The sequence below is a fragment of the Grampus griseus genome, assembly GCF_964374135.1.
Source record: "Grampus griseus genome assembly, chromosome: 14".
Lineage (NCBI taxonomy): Eukaryota > Metazoa > Chordata > Mammalia > Artiodactyla > Delphinidae > Grampus > Grampus griseus.
In genome coordinates, this window is record NC_139008.1 from 39,828,984 (window position 1) to 39,848,831 (window position 19,848).

General features: G+C 51.4%; 1 protein-coding gene across 1 annotated transcript in view; it reads right to left on the reverse strand.

Moving 5' to 3' along the window:
- Positions 1–470: 470 nt before the first annotated feature.
- BFSP1 (beaded filament structural protein 1) overlaps positions 471–19,848 on the reverse strand; it is a gene marked incomplete at both ends in the record, with an annotated part of 37,613 nt that continues 18,235 nt past the window's right edge. Inside the window, 5 exons of the mRNA XM_082671210.1 lie at positions 471–1,588; positions 3,367–3,452; positions 5,987–6,207; positions 14,779–14,886; positions 18,415–18,507. Of these exons, the coding sequence (XP_082527336.1) occupies positions 471–1,588; positions 3,367–3,452; positions 5,987–6,207; positions 14,779–14,886; positions 18,415–18,507 (1,626 nt within the window). The remainder of the gene's footprint in view (positions 1,589–3,366; positions 3,453–5,986; positions 6,208–14,778; positions 14,887–18,414; positions 18,508–19,848) is intronic.

Below are 19,848 nucleotides of genomic sequence, written 5' to 3' on the forward strand. Positions count from 1 at the left end.
TCCTTGCTGCGAGATCAGCTTCTGGGGGAACCCAAACCAGGACAGACACCTTTAACTGTTTTACTTCTAACAAAACACTCCTCATGTGATCAAATGTTTGTGCTTGAAATGCAGAGAAAACCAGCCAATCCATCATCTAACACGTTTCTCTGTGGAATCCAGACTCTGCGCCTCTGACGAGTCTCTCAGTGACCCATATGAAGGGCTTGTCTCTTTCCTAAACGAGCATGGCTTGGTGGCTGTTAACAGAGCACCCCTGAGCAAGTCTAACCCACCTAAAAGCCCAAAGCCCCTGTTAATTAGACAAACGATGTGCAAGCAAAGAAAACATTTTAATTAAGGCTTCACTGGCAAGCCAGACAGGCCAACTATGGTCTAATCCAAACAAGAACCCTCAGTCTTGTATGGTTTGTCCTAAAATACCCAAGCACTTCCCAACAGTGGCCCAAAGGCACTTTCTCCCCTCGAGCCTAGGCATCGGAAGAGCGCTTCTCCTCCAGCTGCTTCTTGTTTGCCTTCGTGTTTTCGATCACGGTCTCCACGATTACGGCAGTCTCTTCGTATGTCTGGATGCTGTCGGTGGAAAACTTCTCAATAGACTCCATCACCTCCACCTTCTCATAGGCCAGCATCCTGGGAGGGCTTCTCGCCGGGAGGCTGCTGGTCCAAGCTCCAGGCCCGTCGGACCCACCCTGAGGCCCTAGAGACTGGGGTGTAGACGGCCCCTCTGGACCAGGAGAGACTGTGACACAGGGCTCCCTGGCCCCCTCCTCCTCCTTCTGGCCATCCTGTTTCCCCTGGGGGCCCTTCAGTTCTTCGTCATTCGTCTCATCCCCCTTGTCTGCAGTGTGCGGGGTAGGGGGGTGTCCATCTTCTTTCCCCTGGGGAGGCCCCTGTCCGTCCTCCAGACCATCTTTCCCCTGGGGAGGCCCCTGTCCGTCCTCCAGACCATCTTCTTTCCCCTGGGGAGGCCCCTCTCCATCCTCCAGACCATCTTTCCCCTGGGGAGGCCCCTCTCCGTCCTCCAGACCATCTTCTTTCCCCTGGGGAGGCCCCTCTCCATCCTCCAGAGGGGGCTCCGGCTGCTGGGGAGAGGGCTCCACGTGGCTGTCAGGCAGCACAGAGTCGTCCCCCTTGGAAACCACCACGCCCCCTTTGGCCGGGACGGAGAAGGAACAGAAGCCTGGGTCCACGAAATTGGCATCTCCGGAGACCAGCACATACCGCCCCTTGGCGTACAGGTCAGCGGGGGGCTCGGGTTCTTTGGGGCTTTTCACCCTCTCCTTGACCATCTTGCCTAGTTTTTCAAAGGCTTTGCTTATCTTCCCTCCGTCTGGGACATCCTCCGGAGCCCCGTCCACGGTCGGGGGACTTGCTTCTCCCTCCCCTGATTCGAGCTTAGATTCACCCTCTTCTTTAGGTACCACCTGCCCTGGCTTTGTGTCTTCAGGACCTCTCAGTGGTGCCTCTTCCCGACTTGCATCTGCTTTGTCTTTCGCTATGATCTCCTTTTTCCTTGGAACGTTCTTGGGGAGGCCTTTTTGTCTTGGTTTTGCTATTGTTATATCCTGCACAGCCCTGGCGAGATCTTTAAAAAAAAAAAAAAAAGGACAATGAGGCAAGTATCGTCACCAATGAAAGAGGAAGAAAATGTATGTGTTGAAAAATACACTAATTATCCTGGAGCCCCCCGTCTAGCGCTGGGGTGGGGTTTACTACGTATGATCAAAAGCAACAGGGAAAGATCCCCGGGTCTGAAGCGTCCACAGCCCACACTGAGGACCCAGCTCTGCCGGCCACTGTGTGACTTTGGACAAGTCCCTCGGCCCCTCTGGGCTTGCGGAGGGGAGGGAGGTGCCCACAGTTCCCATCACACTGGGTACAACCGACTGAGATCCGTGATCCTCCTGCAGTAACACTGTGTGGGAGCAGGGCTCCAGTGCCCACCAAGCCCCCTGCCCCCCGAGTTCACAAGGGACACTGGGATCCACAGAGCAGACAGTGGAAACCCAGTCCACAGGGCACTCTCGCCTCAGGCTTCCCCAAAGGAGCAAGGCAGAGCTGCCTGGGCCTCTGACGGGTTCAGAATGGCCTTGGCCATGGGGAGTAGCTCCCTTGTCCCGCTCGCAACCCAGGCCAGATGAACACAGACACCCCTTGCTCAGCGTCCCCTTCCTCCTGGGCAATAAGAGGAAGTGATGCTCTCAAACTCAGAACAGGAATCCCCTGTGCCCGAGGCCATATTCATTTCCTCAGATCAGCTAAGAGGAAAAACTGAAAGTGTAACACAAAATCTCACCCTGCCTCACCCGGGAGGCTTTCCAGCTTTGCTCACGGTGATTTTTAAACTTTTTCATCCCGAAGTCTTCTCTAGCCCCTCCCTCCCTTCACTAACCAGAGGACTCAGTTGCACAGAGCAAGGGCCTCCCGTGGGGCTGACCCTCAGTGACAGGGCAGAGTGAGCAGGCCGTGAAGCCATGATGGGGGGACACAGTGGGGACACCACAAAGCAGGTGGCTGGGAGCAGGCGTGGAGAAGGGCTTACTTGCAGGACCAGCTGCTGAATTTCAGGGCCCGCTAATCAAAACTGTGAAGAATGTCCAGACAGCGACCGCACAGCATCAAGCCCAGCGCCCTGCACACAGCCACCCACCCCTGGAGCTGGCCCTGGGTGTCTGGGGACCCCTGACCCTGGCAGCAACGTTCTGACTCTGGCACCCCATCTCTGCAAAGCCCTCTGAGCTTTCTGAGACCCCTGGATTTGAAGGCACTATGAACACAGGCTTCTCTTCTCCCAGGCACTGTTCTGTTCCTTCAGGACTGGGGAGACTGAGCTGTGAGCTGACATCTCACAGGCGCGTGAAACCATCCTCAAAGGACCAAATGTTGAAGGCAGAAGCTGCGCTTGCCCACCAAGCTATTTCTGCTCAGTTTTGAATGGGAGAGAGAACGAACAAAAATTGAGCATCTACTCTGCTCCTTACACTAGATCAAGCACCTCTGCATGAAAGAGTTCATTCCACTGGGGGGGGGGGGGGCGGGGCGGTGAATAGATACAATTCAGTATTCACTTCTTGCCCAAGTAAATGTTGAGCTGCATTTTTTCTCGCCAGTTAAATGCCTCATGTTCACGGATGGCGTCCCTGAGGGCGTCTAACCCCCATCTGATTTTCTCCTTGTAAACTTTTTGACTCAGTCACTCAGCACCTGTTGGAGGACATCAGTGAGGGAGAGAAGGGACCTCACATAAAAGCACTGAATTTCCAGACGGACGGGGAGTATGAATGCTAAGTTCAGGGAGAAAGCCGCTTGATTTTTCCTTTTTCCCAGGACAGAAAGTCGCAGAAGCCAGGGTTGGGGACTCACCTTTCACACCGTGTCGAGGGCTGAGGGAGGCTCCGTGGCTCACGGTGTACAGAGTGATCGGGGTTTCAATGAAGGCAGAGCTCAGCCTGGCAAAAAGAACCAGAAAGAGGGTGATCTCCAGCTTTAATTCACTGAGCCAAACAGATGGGGGGCGGGCAAGAGGGATGCTCTAATGTCCAGCAAAAATGAAAAAGGCTTTCTCCAGATCCAACTGCTCATGAACCACAAACACATGTACACACTGGAGGACAACGGAAAGGAATACTCATCTCTTTGAGCTCAAGTCAAAGCTGTGAAACACACTTATAAAAAAAATTGTAATTCTTTTGTTTTGGAGGTTTTTTTCAATAAGAGAATGGCCAGCCCAGGCTGAAGTATTTAGGGCACCAGGGTATAATATGCCCAACTGGTCTTTTTTTTTTTTTTTTGGCGGTACGCGGGTCTCTCACTGTTGTGGCCTCTCCCGTTGCGGAGCACAGGCTCCGGACACGCTGGCTCAGCGGCCATGGCTCACGGGCCCAGCCGCTCCGCAGCATGTGGGATCTTCCCGGACCGGGGCGCAAACCCATGTCCCCTGCATCGGCAGGCGGACTCTCAACCACTGCGCCACCAGGGAAGCCCCAACTGGTCTTTTTTAAAAAATAGTTATATATAATCAGAGACAGTGGAAAGATAAAGCAATTGAGACAAAACATAAATAGCTGGTGAATCTAAGAGGATTCAGAATTTCCTTGTTCTGTGCCTGCAACATTTCTATCAATTTGAAATTATATCAAAATTAAGAGTTATATATAAACCAACAAAAGGGGTATCCAGTTACCTTTTGATGAAGCCCTGCCCCCAAAACAAAAATGTTCACAAGGACGCTTAAATACCCGTTCAAGACTTATTTTTGTATATGTGTGCATGAAGCATTCACTGTGACATAAATATAGAGCTCAGCACAATACGTTGACCAGAACTAGAGAAAACAAAAGGAAGTCTCGCTTTTCCTCCTACACGTTAGAGCACTCACAGCAAGACAGAGCCCCAGCGAGAGGGAAGGAAGTGCTCCTGTGTCTGGGTGCTTCTCTGTTAACCCAATCTAAACCCCCCAAAATCAGCAAGACTGAATTGAAGAACCTCAACTTAATAGAGATTCAGAGTCCCTATAGGAGGGGGCTGGCCTCAATCTGTTCTCTGAATATCTACAGATACAGACATTGATGTAGCCATAGATGTAGGTGTAGGTGTGGCTATAAATAACGGAGACATCGTTGTAGATGTGCATGTACGTGATGATGTAGATAGAGATGACTTAGGTATAGTTGAAGTATAGGTGTAGGTGTAGATTTAGGTGATAAAGATGTAGGTGTAGCTATAGATAATGTAGATATAAGTGTATGTGGAGGTGACACAGATGTAAATGATGTAGATATGGGTACAGATAATGTCGGTGTAGGTGTAGGTGATGTACATATAAATGTAGGTGATGTAGAGGTAGGTGTAGGTGTAGGTATAGATGAAGATGTTGTAGGTGTAGCTACAGATGAGGTGGATAACGTAGATGCAGTGTAGATGTACACACGTACAGATGATGAGGACATAGATGTAGACTTACGTGTAGGTATAGGTGTAGACATAGTTGATGTAGATGTATTTTTTAAATAAATTTATTTATTTATTTTTGGCTGCGTTGGGTCTTTGCTGCTGCGTGTGGCCTTTCTCTAGTTGCGGCGAGCGGGGGCTACTCTTCTTTGCAGTGTGCGGGCTTCTCATTGTGGTGGCTTCTCTTGCTGTGGAGCACAGGCTTTAGGCACGCGGGCTTCAGTAGTTGTGGCACGCGGGCTCAGTAGTTGTGGCTCATGGGCTTAGTTGCTCTGCAGCGTGTGGGATCTTCCCAGACCAGGGATCGAACCCATGTGCCCTGCTTTGGCAGGCGGATCCTTAACCGCTGTGCCACCAGGGAAGTCCCTATATAGATGTATTAATACATCTAGAAAATGGACAGTAAACGATGCAGGTGCAGCTGTGAATGATGATGAGATGGAGACAGAGATCTACTTCCCAGTGGAGTTCAAGTCAAAGTTCCATTACGTGGAGGAGACCAGACGGCCTGTCGACAGCCACATTACTGACCCAACCAGGTGGTCAGAGTCACGACGGCAGCAGCAGTAATAACACCTACACTGAGCGCTGGTTGAGCTCCAGGTCCCGTGCAGGCCCCTCCCCGGCAGCACCTCAATGACCACGCCTGATCATCCTCTCTGTTAAGACACTCATGTCCCCAGAGGCCTGTGAGCTGAAGGGAGCCTTCTCCGTGGGGGCTTTCTGACCCCCTGCTTGACATTCAAACACTTCCCCCGTCACCCTCGCCTCCTCTCCCCTCTCCCTGCTGCGATTCACTGCAGAGCACAGGTCACAGGCCACACGCCCTCTGCTACAAACCCACTCATCCTGTCTCCCCGACTAATATTCAAGCTCTGTGAGGTCACAGATTTGGGGGTTCCCTTCCTGGCCACATCCCCACTGCCTAGAACAGTAACACAGGAGACACTCAGCAAAGATCTGTGGAACAAGTAAGTGGCCAGCCAGAGAGGTTGGCGCTGTGCCCACGATCTCTGCCCACCCCTGACCCCACCTGTTGCCTTCGTTCTCGATGATCCGGTGATACCGGTCCAGCTCATTCCTCAGGGTCTGCTGGGCGACCACCAGCTGCCGGCAGTCGTAGGATGACCTCTCCAGGCTCCTCTCAGCCTCCTCAGTCTCCTTCCGCAGGGTGTCAATCTGCTCATTGTAGAGCTGAATCTCTTCATCGTAGCACTCGTGGGCATCTCTGATGGCCTGTTCTAGGGCCGCCGTCTGTGGGCAAAGACACAGCTGTAAGGAAACCCAGCCCACCCTCTCGCTTAAGACACAGACCCGGCAGGGATACCCTGGACGCGGCATATCCAGTTTTATTTGTTCTGTGGGTTTGTTTCTCTGTTTCTCTGTCAGCAGGGAATCCTTAAGCCACAGAGGGATGTGAACCCCTTCTCCTTACGCTTGCATCAGCACCCTTGGAAATCTGCCCTAGCAGAGTCTCCACCCCGCAAAGGCAGTGGGAAGATGACAACCCCAGAAACTGAAACGAAAACTGCCGTCCATGGAATAAAATGTGCAACTCGAACAAAGTACATTCTTCATAATGTACTGAGTTAGCATAAATCTGACAGCTGAAAAATTAGTAAAAAGAAGAACATGTACTAAATAGATAAGATGCTATTTTTACTGAAATAATTAAGGGAGGAAGTTTCCTTGATCTTATTCAGTCACTACGGCACCTTAATTTTCTCCTCATTTCCGATCAGTAGAGTTACGTATATGTTGTGGTAGCTAAAGGGTTTGTGTGTGTGTGTGCACACTCGCACATGTGTATAAATAAAATAACTTCAGGGAAACATTAATTACCTCCTAATGCAGGACAAATCAAAATTAAGGTAGGAAAATAAAAAGAGGTGGCCTCATATTCACTGTAAGAGCTGTGACGACCCCTAAAGGGCCACAGCGTTCTGACTTACAAGCTTAGTACAACCTCATTTTCCCAAAGAGAAGAGATCTAACAGGCATGGCCGGTTCTCAAAAACAAAATAGAACAAGCAAACCAAACCCACTTCTCCTGGAAGAGTTCTCAAACTTCTTCATGCATCTGAACCCCCCAAGGATACTGTTAAGCTCAGATTCTGACTCAGCAGGTCCGGTGGGGCTGGAGGGGCTGCATTTCTTTTCTTTTCTTTTTTTCTTAAAGGATAGTTACTTCTTTTTCTTTTTCTTTTTTTGGGCTGCGTTGGGTCTTTGTTGCTGCGCGTGGGCTTTCTCTAATTGCGGCGAGCGGGGGCTACTCTTCCTTGCGGTGCGCAGGCTTCTCATTGCGGTGGCTTCTCTTGTTGCAGAGCACAGGTTCTAGGCACCTGGGCTTCAGTAGTTGTGGCTCACGGGCTCAGTAGTTGTGGCTTGCGGACTCTAGAGCGCAGGCTCAGTGGTTGTAAGCACACAGGCTTAGTTGCTCTGTGGCATGTGGGATCTTCCCGGACCAGGGCTCGAACCCGTGTCCCCTGCATTGACAGGCGGATTCTTAACCACTGCACCACCAGGGAAGCCCGGGAGGGCTGCATTTCTAAGCGGCTCCCACTCGATGCCCATGGCTCTGGTCTCCAGGTCACACTTTTTGAGTCACGGGGGACTAGACAGGTATCTGAATCCAACCTCACGTATGTCCACCACAAGACGCCTCACACATGCAGCTAAACGAGCACATTGGACATGTAGAGGGTGATTATTCCTGCGACAGCCTGATTCCTCACTTTATGTACAGATGTGGCCGTGGAACAGTGACGTCCCTAGTGAGGACACCGGCAGACTCAGCCGACAAAGGTTGTCAGGAATGGATCTGTTGCATCAGGAAGGGGGGGAGGAAGGGAAGGAGGGAGGAAGGGAGGAAGGAAGGAAGGAACAGAGGGAGAGGTACATGCACTAGACACTCTGGGAAGCCGTCCACTGGCCTGTGTCGTTCCCATGTCTGAAGACTGTCCCATCTCACACATAGGAAGTGTCCGGGCAGCAGTGTGACCACACTCCCCTGACCAGAGCCGCAGAACTAGGACTCAGGCTGGCCTGTCACGTGCTTCTTCTCCGGGCATCTGGGAAGGGATCTCAGGAATAGCAGTGACTTGGTGGTAGGTTCTAGACTCACTGGGACACGTAAGCCCAGGGTCTGAAGCCACCACCCTGGAGAAACAATCTTTCATAAAGTGCGTGGAGAAACTGAGAAAGGCAATTCTTCAGAAAGACAGAGACATGAAGCCAAAAGGCAAAGGCAACAGAGATGAGAGCGCCGGCAAAAGAGAGAAAAGAGGGAATCGGGGAGAGTGAGAAGCTCCCGCCGCCCGCCCTGTTCCCAAAGATCATCAGCCCCTTTATATCTTGCTCCTTTGGGGGAAAATATCTTCACAGTCGAGAAAGCTGGAGACACCACCCCAGGTGACCCAAGTCTCACCCCCAGTACAAAGACAGCCACATGGTGCTCCTGGTGAGAGGCACCGAGGACCCATCACTTCTGTCGTGTTCCTGCCGCAAACGCAGAGCCTCAGCTCAGCTCCGAGAAAGCATCAGGGAAGTCCAGATGGGGGGACGTCCCACAGGAGGACTGGCCATCAAGGTCATGAGAAACAGAGATGGGCAGGAACTGTCCCAGATTGGAGGAGGCTGAGGAGACAGGACAGCTGAATGCAAGCAGGATGCAGGACCAGAAAACACGTGAGCAGGGTAACAGGTGAGATTTCAGGCAAATCTGTTACCAGGATGGCGTGCTCGACAATGTCCTGGTTCCAACCTTGGTGCTGTGCTATTAAGAGGTTGACTTTGAGGGAACTGGGTGGAGAGTGCGGGAAACCTCTGAGCTATTTTTGCAGCTTCTTAGAAGTCTAAAATTATTTCAAAATAAACCAAGCGAGTTTGACCAGGTTTCTGTTCCTCATTAAAAATTATCTCCATTCAAACAGTCTCCTGGGATGTCAAATACTGAGGCACAGCCTCTGATTCTTGGTGTGACCACATGCTCTTACCCACACCGGTGTTCACACACTCTAGGAAATGCTTCCATGAAGTAAGGAATTTAAAGGACCCCTTTGAGGCTCAAATCTCAGAGACAAGAAGCCATCCGGAGTGGATGAATCCCCACGTAAGACTCTCCATTTCCACGGAGCAGTCCTGAGAACGAAGCCTGCGGGGCACAGGCTGGCATGGCTGGGGTCCAGCGATCCCAGTGTCAACTGGGCAGCAGGAAGGCATGAAAGCTGATCACAGCTGCCTTTCATCAAAGCTTAGCTTTCTCCCACATGAGCAGGAAAGGGCTGTGCCCGCAGCACCTGGTGTTATAGCTCAATAATTTAAACCATTCATCAGAGGGCGGGGTGTTCAGGAAAACCAATAAAAGCCCCACTTGCAGCAGCTCAAAGGGGGCTAATGCAACGACTCTGATGGGAGTGATCTCGGCACGGGCTTCAGAGGCTGTCCAGCCCCAGCCTGACTGTGGGAGAAAGAAACCCTCGTTCCAGGAGCCACAGCCCAGAGAGGGAGGCGGCTCGGTCACAGGAACAAAGCCCAAGGTGTCACAGAGCCCACGGAGAGGCCCAGGGTGCTGGGGACATCACGGAAGTCTTCCAGGAGGAGGTGGGGCTGGTCCAGGTGCTGCAGAAGCAAAGCCACTCGCAGAGAGAGAAGTGGGGAGCGGAGGCGCCGGTGCCAGGATCCACAGGAGGGGTCCAGAGAGGAGAGGGAGAGAGAGCAGCCCACAGACAGCCCTGGTGGGTGGAAAGAGGCAGGTGAAAGGTGTGGGCCTCTAGGCAGCCGGAACTTCATCTTGAGCTAGGTGACCGTGTGTTTCCGCTTGGACCGCTTAGATCCGGCTGATAGCCGTCTCCCCACCAGGCTTGGGCGGCCGGAGCAGGAGCCAGGCCAGGCTCTGCTCAGTGCTCCCTGGACCTCGCGTGGGGCTGGCCAGAAACGGCTGAAAGATGTGTTTCAGCACAGCTGCAGGGCTTGCCTCTGCACAGCATGGTCCTCAGGGACCCGGGCCAGTGCCTCACAGTGAGCGCATCTGGAGAGGTGACCTCCTGCCTCAGTCCCTTTAGGCACCCAGACTCCTTTGGATCCAAGGTCATTTCAAAACGGAAAAAGAAATCAAGTGTCCTTCGCCGATTACACGCTGTCTTACCAAAACGTACCACCAGGTGGCGCTAAGGGACTTTACTGAGAAATGACACCTGGGAGTATACTTTCCCAATAATCTGAATTTTTTCACTTTCCTGTCACAGAAACTCAGCAGATGCAATTTAGAGAACCAGAACGCCTGTCCCTTCTCATCCGCCTGGAAGAAGTGCCATCCCCAGGGGTCTCGTGTGTGGTCCACATTCAGCTCCAATCGTGGGTGCGGTCCTGGGCAACCTGTGGACCAACGTTCTCAAACTTGAGCCTGCAGAGCCACCTGGAGGGCTTGTCAAACGAGATGCTGGGCCCTCCGGAGTTCCTGGTTCCGTAGATCTGGGACGGGCCCGTGAACGAGCATTTCTGACAAGCCCCAGGTGATGCTGACACTGATGCTGCTGGTTCAGGGACCTCCCCCTGAGGACCCTGCGATGGAGGGTTCCAGAAGCATCAGATGCCCTAACCATAGGCAGAACCAGCTGCCACAGCCCTGCCGGCTGGAGCCCTCAGGCTGCAAGGAGCTCCCCCTCCCCTGACCCCCATCATGTCCCCAGTCATGGCCCTGGCCCTGCTGAGGGGCTAGGCTGACGAGTCTCCCCTGGAACGCTCAGCTCAGCTACTCCACTGGGAAGTCACAACAGCCTTTTAAAATCGGCAAAAAGCCAGCCGTGAACATCTCATGAATAAGGCTATGGAGGGCCCGAGCCAGGAACCCAGGTGCCCGAGGTGTAGAATATTCTGGCCCAACGTTGGACCACCCCTATATCAATGTTCTCAAAGTGTGGTTCCTCGACCAGCATCTGGAATTTAGAAATAAAATTTCTTGGGCCACACCCCAGACCCACTGAGTCAGAAGCTCTCAGGTGGGTCCTGCCACGTGCGTGTTTTGATTCAAGCTAATTAGGCAGACTTTCGGCCCCATGACCTTTGCCCCTTAGCTGTATGCCCATGAATACATTATGTTACTCGGCAAAGGAACGTCTTACTCAGCTGACCTTAAAAAACAGGGAGATTATTCTAGATTATTCCTAATTCCACGGGCCCTTAAGAGCAGAACTCAGGGAGATTAGATGCATGAGAAAGATTCGAAGCACCACAAGCCAAGATGAAGATGGAGGGGCCACAAGCCAAGGAAGGTGGATGGCGTCTGGAGTAAATCCTGGCCGACAGCCAGCAGAGAAATAGGGTCCTTGGTCCCAGCGGCACACAGAAGGGAATTCTGCCAATGACAGGAATGGGACAGGAAGCAGATTCGGCCCACCACCCAACAAGAACCTCCAGATACGGGGGACCCAGGCCGGCGGACACCTTCATTTCAGGGCTGTGAGCCCCAGAGCAGAGAAACCAGCCAAGCCTGCCCCGACTTCTAACCTGCAGAACCGTAAGATCACAAGGAAGTGCTGTTTTAGGCCCTGACCTTTGTGAAAATTTATTATGGCCGCAAGAGAAAACTAATATGACTCATGTTTCATCAGACCCCCTGCTAGGTTTTACTTATTATAAGCACATATATTATTATAGAGGAAATGCTTTGGCAATATTTTGATAACTAATTCGGCAGATAATATTTTGTTTCAATATAATTTGTTTCCTTTTAATTCTATGTACTTTATGCCTTTGACATTTTTCTTTTTTTTATGGAAAATGTCAATATCTTATTTTACTATTATTAATGTAAGTGCGTGATGCCAAAGAAATGAAGGTAATTTTACAAACTCAGAATTTTGGCAAATACATGAAATCTCTGTTTTATTACAGTTTTATGCCACATTAGTTCAAATGCATTTCTCTCCAACTACGCCAACAGAGCTCCTCTGGAAGTATTTCAGTCATCCTTAATATGTGACTTTACCAAAGACTTAGAATGTAAAATAAACATAAAATTTCAAATTAGTAACTTTTAATTATGAATGAGATAAGAAATAAAGTCATCAGCTGATGGCTGGGGCTATTAATTTCCAACAAGACACTTTGTTGAAATGTTTCTTCTGATACCCCAGGTATAAATGAGAACCTTCAAAACACAAGGGCAGAAGCAAAGTACAATACAGAAGCCTCTTTAGCTTCAGCTTCCCATAGTCCTAAACCTCTGACGGAAGCCATATGCCTTTAACATTTTTCTCAGAAAGGCTCCAGGGGCTTCACCAGACTGCTGGGCAGGCGATTGGTGGGGGGATGGCACAGAAGAGACAGTGAAGCCCCCCGCAGTTAGAGAGACAACGACCTCAGAGTTAGACAAGCCAGTCTTTCTGCAGCAGCTACGGGTGGGGACAGGCGGCCAAGCAGAGAGCTTTATCTCATATTCTCAGAAACTAGGCTAACCCTTTATGAAACGTCTTACTTTTTTTTTTTTTTTTTTTGGTATGCGGGCCTCTCACTGTTGTGGCCTCTCCCGTTGCGGAGCACAGGCTCCGGACGCGCAGGCTCAGCAGCCCTGGCTCACGGACCCAGCCGCTCCGCGGCATGCGGGATCTTCCCAGACTGGGGCACGAACCCGTGTCCCCTGCATTGGCAGGCGGACTCTCAACCACTGCGCCACCAGGGAAGCCCCGTCTTACTTTTATAGTCAATAAATGCATATGAGTTCACAGAGAGACAAGCATTCTTTTCGCCCTGGAACCGGACTTCACCGGTTGATGTGCCCACCACATCAGGCTGGGCTCCCTCATCTCCTGAGGAGACTGGGGTCCTTCTCAGTCTCTCGGGCAGAGGTTTTCAACCTCATCACCGTGGCCACTGGAAGAGCTACATTTTACATCACAAACCATAGACATCATACAAAGATATAAGTACATGTGTGTATTTGCACAAATCTATATACTTAAACACACATACAGATATATTTAAAACAAAGGTTTCACAAAATAAATCCTGCCTCTACTCGCCATGCACCCTGTCATTTCCTCTTCGGTCTTAGGCTAGTGCTGTGAATTCCTTCTTTTCTCAAGCCAGTCGATCCTGCTGAGTTCATTTTACAACCCAGTAATGAGTTGTAACTGGTGGTTTGGAAAACACTGGTGTCTAGAACCATGACTGGGTGTGCATCCACTTCTCTAAACACTCATTCACACACACACACGTACACACACATACACACACACATACACGCATACACTTACATACACACATATACTTACATGCACACATGCACACATACACTTATATACACATATATACTTGCATGCACACATGCACACATATAAAAACATGCACACACTACACACGTACACACAGTTACATACACACATTTTACACATACACTTACACACACACATATATACATATACTAACGCACAAATATATACACACACATACACGCATACACACACTTACATATACACTTACATACAGACATATACACACATATACATATACACATATGCACACATGCACACATATAAAAACGTGCACACAATCACACACACACACACCCTGACCCTCCCTCCATCCTCTCAGGGCCTCAGAGGAAACCACACATTCACCAAGTCACCAAAACGGTGCGTCTGGTCCCCAACCCGTGGTTTGTCAACAAGAGCAGGACGCGTTTTAAGGGCAGTACTCGCTTTCCTGAGCTGGGGTCTTTGCCTTCGGGGACCATCCCCAGGCCCCCGTTTGCTCTCCGTGGCCCCTGAGTTGCTGCACAGGGAGGGGTCGGGTGGCGGGTGGGGCAGGCATCAGGATTCTGGACTCAAGTCCTGAGATCTGGAGGGCACTGTGCACCCACCAAAAGCACCACATCTCACGTGGCTTCAGCAGGGTTTGATCTTGTCAGGCATTGGTGGGATAGAGACAAAGTAACATATAGCCTTTAATGGTCTGGGTTTTCTAGAGGGGCAGATTTTTAAATTTTTGTTCCCTTGTCCCTTATGTGTACTTGTCAAACCGAACGTCAACTTACTTTTGGATTTGGGAAATGTGGTTACACAGCGTAAGAAGCGTATTCTAACCCAACGTCCCCATCAGAATGGCCCGGTGTACAGTAACAAGAGGAAGAAAACTGGAGGAATCACAGGGTTGGCGGGGGTGGGGTGACCCACGAAGCTCATTAACCGCAAAGGAAGGCCACAGAGACAGGACTGCGCTTTCCTGCAAAGTTTGCAAAAAGCTTTTCTGCTCGTTTGCAAACTAAGCGTCACCGAAAAAAGAAAAGGGGTGGGGTGGAAATGCAAAGTTTCCGCTGACAAGTTCTGAGCAGGAGCAAATCCCAGCACAGCCCCTCTCTCCAGGGCTGCAGTCAAATTCCGAAGGAGAGACTTCAGGTCATGAGAAGAGAAACAGGAAGCACAGATTCATGCGAGCCTAGGGTAAGAACCCCAACGTATGTCCATTTCTTATTTTCAAAAACAAGGTTAAACTGGGCAAGACAGATCGGTTATGCAGAAGCGGGGATAGCTTACCCTCGGTGGGGGAGGGGCAGCTACTCAAAGGGGGCCTGCGGGGGATCTCCAGGGACCACGAATTTTTGGGACCCACTGCCCCCATTGGCCCAGGGCTTTTCCATTCTGGGCAGGAAGGCGTCCCGGGGAGTGGACTGCTGGTCACCTCACTGAGGATGCTGTTTGCGGCTCTGAGGGCTGAGGACACAGGTGTGTTGAGTCTGTAGAATTCACAGTGCTAGATGCACGAGTGCTCACCTGTGCAGGCCCGTGACACCTGAATGAGAGGGGCAGACAGGAGGGGCGGGCATACCTGGGCCTGCAGCTCGGCTCTCTGGGCCTGCAGGAGGCAGAGCACCTCTTGGCTGTCCTCCAGCTGGCTCTGCAGGGTGGCCACCTCCCTTTCCGTCAAGAGCTTCGCCTGCACAAAGAAGCCAGACTCAGCACGCTCACACTTGGAGGAGAGGGGCCGCTGTGTTCTGCATATTTACGTCCCCCCAAGTTCGCAGACCGAGGCCCTAACCCCCAATGCATGGCATCTGGAGGTGGAACCTTTGGCAGGAGGGTTGGTTTAGATGAGGTCATGAGGGTGGGCCCCCACGATGGGATTAGTGTCCTTATTAGAAGAGGACGAGACACCAGGGCCCCCTCTTCCATGCGGGCAGGAAGGAAAGGACAGAGAGAGGGGTGGCATCTACCAGCCGGGATGGGGTTCTCCCCAGGGGCCAAATCTGCCAGCCCCCTGACCTTGGACTTCCAGCCTCCGGAACTGTAAGCAATAAGTGTCTGTTGGTTGAGCCACCTGGTCTACGGTATTTTGTCACAGCAGCCAAGCTGACTCAGGTAGGCCCACCATGGCCACTCACTGCCTTTTCACTTTGTTTTCTAAGCCTGAGCCCTGAGCCAGAGCCACCAACTGTGCTGAGCCGTCCCCATGGCACACAGCAGGGGCCATGGTGACAGGGGAAGCCCTGTTGGTGCTCCCCGAATGTTTTGGAAGTAGGTCCACCCTCAACCTCTCCACACTCTGCAGAGCAGCTGCCCTTTTCCCACCAGCCTCTCCACATTATTCAGAAACATCTAAACCCCTTCCTGAGAGCCTGGCCTCTCTAGAGCAGCGCCTTCTGACACAGAGACACCCCCCCCCCGCCCCCTGCCAGGCAGAGTCACAGCCCAGCACGTTCACGGCCACCCACTGAAGGTGCCCCTGCTCTGCAGCTGCCTGCAAAGTGGCCGGAGCAACGAGACACAGAGAAAGTGAGAGCAAGGGAGGAGGAGTGGGCCTGGGGACAGAGCTGCCTAAGGATGGTGTGTTTCTTTCTGAGTCTCCCAGCGGAGATGTGCATTCTCTCAGTCTCTCTGTGTGTGCCTCTCTCCCTGTCTGTCAGTCTGTTTCTCTCTCTCTCTGTCCTCCCTGCTTCTCTGTGCCTCGGCTCCCGCCTCCCTGCCCCAAAGACACAGACGTGGGGACAGCTGGGAGCAGAGGGGACTCACGTTCTGGGTACCACTACATGGAGGATGTGCAAACATGCCAGCTGAGACCTGCAGCCACAGCATGGACGCAGACACGCTGCAAATCCCTCACCCACCTCCCCGCCAGGGCCCGGCCTGCTTGTCTGGCCCCGCCTCTCCTCACCGCCCAGCTCCTACTTATACTACATCCTCCCCATGTCCATCCACAGGTGCCCCCACAGTGCCTCGCGCACAGGAGGCCCTTGGATACTTACTGTAGAGGAAGGAAGACAGCCGGCAGCTGTCAGCTGGAAGCCGGCACTAACCAACACCCCCCAGCATGATGCTCCCTCCTTATAAATTTACAGATGATGCCACCTCAACACCTAAAGATGTCACTCTGGGATCCCAGGGGAACAAGACAGAAACAAGACTGGCTCTGCAACTGTGTCTGAGCTCAGACCAAGCGATCACTGTGTAACCACAGAAATGACCACTAACTCAAGTGATGGTGCTTAGTTACCAAGCACAGCCTTAGCCTCACCCCATACCTTGGCCTCCAAGGTACAAAATAGGGGGATATTCAGCCATAAGACCAGCCCCCCACCCCTCAACAGTACCCAGACCAGCGCAGGTCCCCATCCACGGCGTATACCCTCCCCTCCTATGGGGAGTAATAAACCCAGCTTGATTTGACCACAGGGGTGGCCCCAGGGACCTCTGGCTACAGGACACTGACTTTATGCTTTATGGACACATTAACCCCAGGCTCCTAGGAAGCAATGCTAATTATATCCTTTGTGCAAACTCAACGGGCATTTTCTAGGACAGTAACAAGAGTCAAAGGGGCAAACCTGAAAGCAACCACCTAGCTCGTATGTAGAATTTTTCAGCTGAGATTAATAAAGAATGTGATTCTTTCTACATCTGCTTTTTAACGTGCACACGAATCCCTGAGCACCTTGCTAAAATGCAGATTCTGACACAGTGGGTCTGCTGGGGGTCGGGCTGCAGATGCTGCATTTGTCTCAAGCTCCCAGGCGACGACGCTGAGGGTCTCTGATGATCACCGACACTATTAAACTAGGTCTAGATGGCTCTACATTCGTACAACTCAGAAGAACAGGGTTACAAGGGAACAGATGATGTGATTTTAAAAGTATGCTCTGATGTAAAACACCTATGAACTAAAGGAAAAATGTCTGCAAAACAGAACTAAAGTGTCTGGAAAGAAGTCTCTGACAAAGAAAATTATGCTTTAGGAGGAGCTGTTTTTTAGGCCTTAGTGGCAACCCCAGTTCAGTTGGGGTCATTGGTGGGCAAGGTGGACAAGAATATCCCCGTCAAGGCCAAAAAAAGTAACTCTCCTGCCTCTTAGATGTTACTTGGCAGGGTTCAAAAGTGTCTCTGAAAGCAAATTTGGGGGTTTCTTTAGCTTTGATATAAAAAATTAGGTTCAAAGAAACACCCTAGCCCACTGGTTCTCCAGGGTGTGGGCCTGGGTAGACTTCTGTCCTAAGTCATCCTTGCAGAAAAACCCAGAGTCTTCTCAGTTGAACAATCTACAAAACCCTGTCCCAGCGTAACATTCCTCTGAAGAAAGGACACATGACATTTTTGTTTTAATCTGCATCCTTTTCAGTTTATTTTTACAATATCCTATCATGCATCACAAAATCCTATAAACCACATTAGGGGAAAAGATACATCAATATCGTGTTGCCCTGCTAGCGAGCTAAGTGAGGAATGGATTTGGAACATATTGGGAATAAGGTTTTACATCCAAATCCCAGTTTTTTAAAAATCGGCTTCAATCACCTCTATCCTTTCCCAAGAGTTTTCATGCCCCAGACTAGCAGAGCCTGACCTTGAAAATAGAGTCACTAATTGTCTGAGGTTCTCTGTATTCAAAATTATGGTCAAATTGATAAGGGGAATAAGAAAACAAACAACCCAATAAAAAAATATGGGCAAAAGTCTTGGGTAGATAGTCCAACAAAGAAGCTATACAAACGGCAAATAAGCGCATGAAAAGATGCTCAACATCATTAAGGCGTGAGGGGATGCAAGTTAAAAGCACAGCGAGATACACAACATACCTATTAGAGTAGCAAACGGCAAAACCAAAGTAAAAACCCGACATAACCAGCCTTGACAAGGAAGCAAAGCGACAGAAACTTCCATCCGTTGCCAGTGGGGATGCAGCAGTGCTACAGTGCTTGGGAAACAGTCTGGAAGTTTCTTATAAACTAGACAAGGAAGGACAGCCCGTAATCCTCAAGAGGAAATACCTAAGAAGATGGTCAGGGGCACAGTTTATGTCCTCAGATGTCTAAATACCCACGTTCACGGTCTGAGTGAAAGAGCAGAAGAGTGAACTTCGAATGTGAACCCGCAGTGGGGGTGACCTGGCGCCTCTCCCTGGGTCTCTGGGCTCCCGGGGCTGCAGGACAAATCCCCACATGCGGTCTTGCAGCCGCCTGGGCTCCGTTCTTACCTCCCTCGTGCCACTGGTTACGGCGGCTGCTTGCGGGGTGGTCTGGATGATCTGCTGCAGGATGCTGACGTAGGTCTGAATCTCCAGAAGGTTCTGTTGGGGGAGGAAAGCGTTCCCATGAGAACTTGAGCTCCCCACATTTTCCCCTCCAGTACCAGGTGACCTGCAGGATGAATGCCTTCACGTGTCCCACCGCCACAAATAGGACAGACGGTGATGGGTGCGGAGGCCGCTTTATGCCTCCTTTAATCTCATGAGAACACTGGGCTCGATGAATAAACCGAGGCTTAGTTCACGTCACCTTCCCTTCAGTCCCGTGGCTGCCTTGCGGCTGTCTCCATAGCGCTCTGGATGCAGGGTTATCAGAAAAGCAGGGATGGGGGACAAAGAGATCCCGGAGGGCACAAAGGACCTTGCTGACTGCAGCACAGGCGGTGCTTCAGAGGACAGGCTGTGGCCAGTCCGGCGGGGACTGCCTCACTCACTAGCTGCACGTGGCCTCAGGCAAGGTATTCAAACCGCCTAAACCTCGGATTCTTCCACAAAAGAGGGATTAACAACCTGAAGGCAATGCCTGGTCCCTTTCACCAGCAGATCACCTGGGCCTGCTCCGTGCACGAGAGCTGCCGACGTAGCACAGCTGCCCCCTCTGCAGAACTGCCCTCGGCCACACAGTGGTCATCCTGCCAGGAAGCTATGCAACTGCCCCCAATGCCACACCATGTCCCACCCAGACCAATGACTCCCGGCTCAGGACACAAGACCAACCCTCTTGCCTCAAGGTGGGACCAAGCCTGTGGTGTGATTCACGCTCCAGAGCCCCCATGGGATCAGGCTGAGCCTGGACTCCAGCTCAGCCCCTTCCCCTGCGCCTTCCTAACCCCCATCCCACCTATAGGCACCTCAGGCTCTGCTGACAGGGAACCTAGGACACTGTCTCTTGAGGCTGTTTTTTGGGATTCAGTGAGACAATGCAGCAGGCACCCACAGAGACAGGAAGGGACTCTGATGCTGCCTGAGCACTTGCCAAGTTCCAGGTGGTACCAGGTGCTTCACCCATATTACTTCACGTTGCCTCAGTGTGACTTTCCCCAGAGGCAGACAGTTATAGATCGAAAGTTGTGTCCCTCCAAAATTCATGTGCTGAAGCCCTAACCCCCAGCAGGATGGTATTTGGAGGTGGGACCTTTGGGGAACAATTAGATTTAGATGAGGGCATGAAGGTGGGGCCCCCAGGGTGGGATTAGTGCCCTGATAAGAAAGGCAGTCACTCTCTCTATGGATACGGATCTAGGAAAGGCCAGGTGAGTGCATGGCAAAAAGGCAGCCGTCTGCAAGCCAGGAAGAGGGTCCTCACCAGAACCCAACCCTGCCAGCATGCTGATCTCGGTGCTCCAGGCTCCAGAACTGAGAGGAATGAATTTCTGTTGCTCA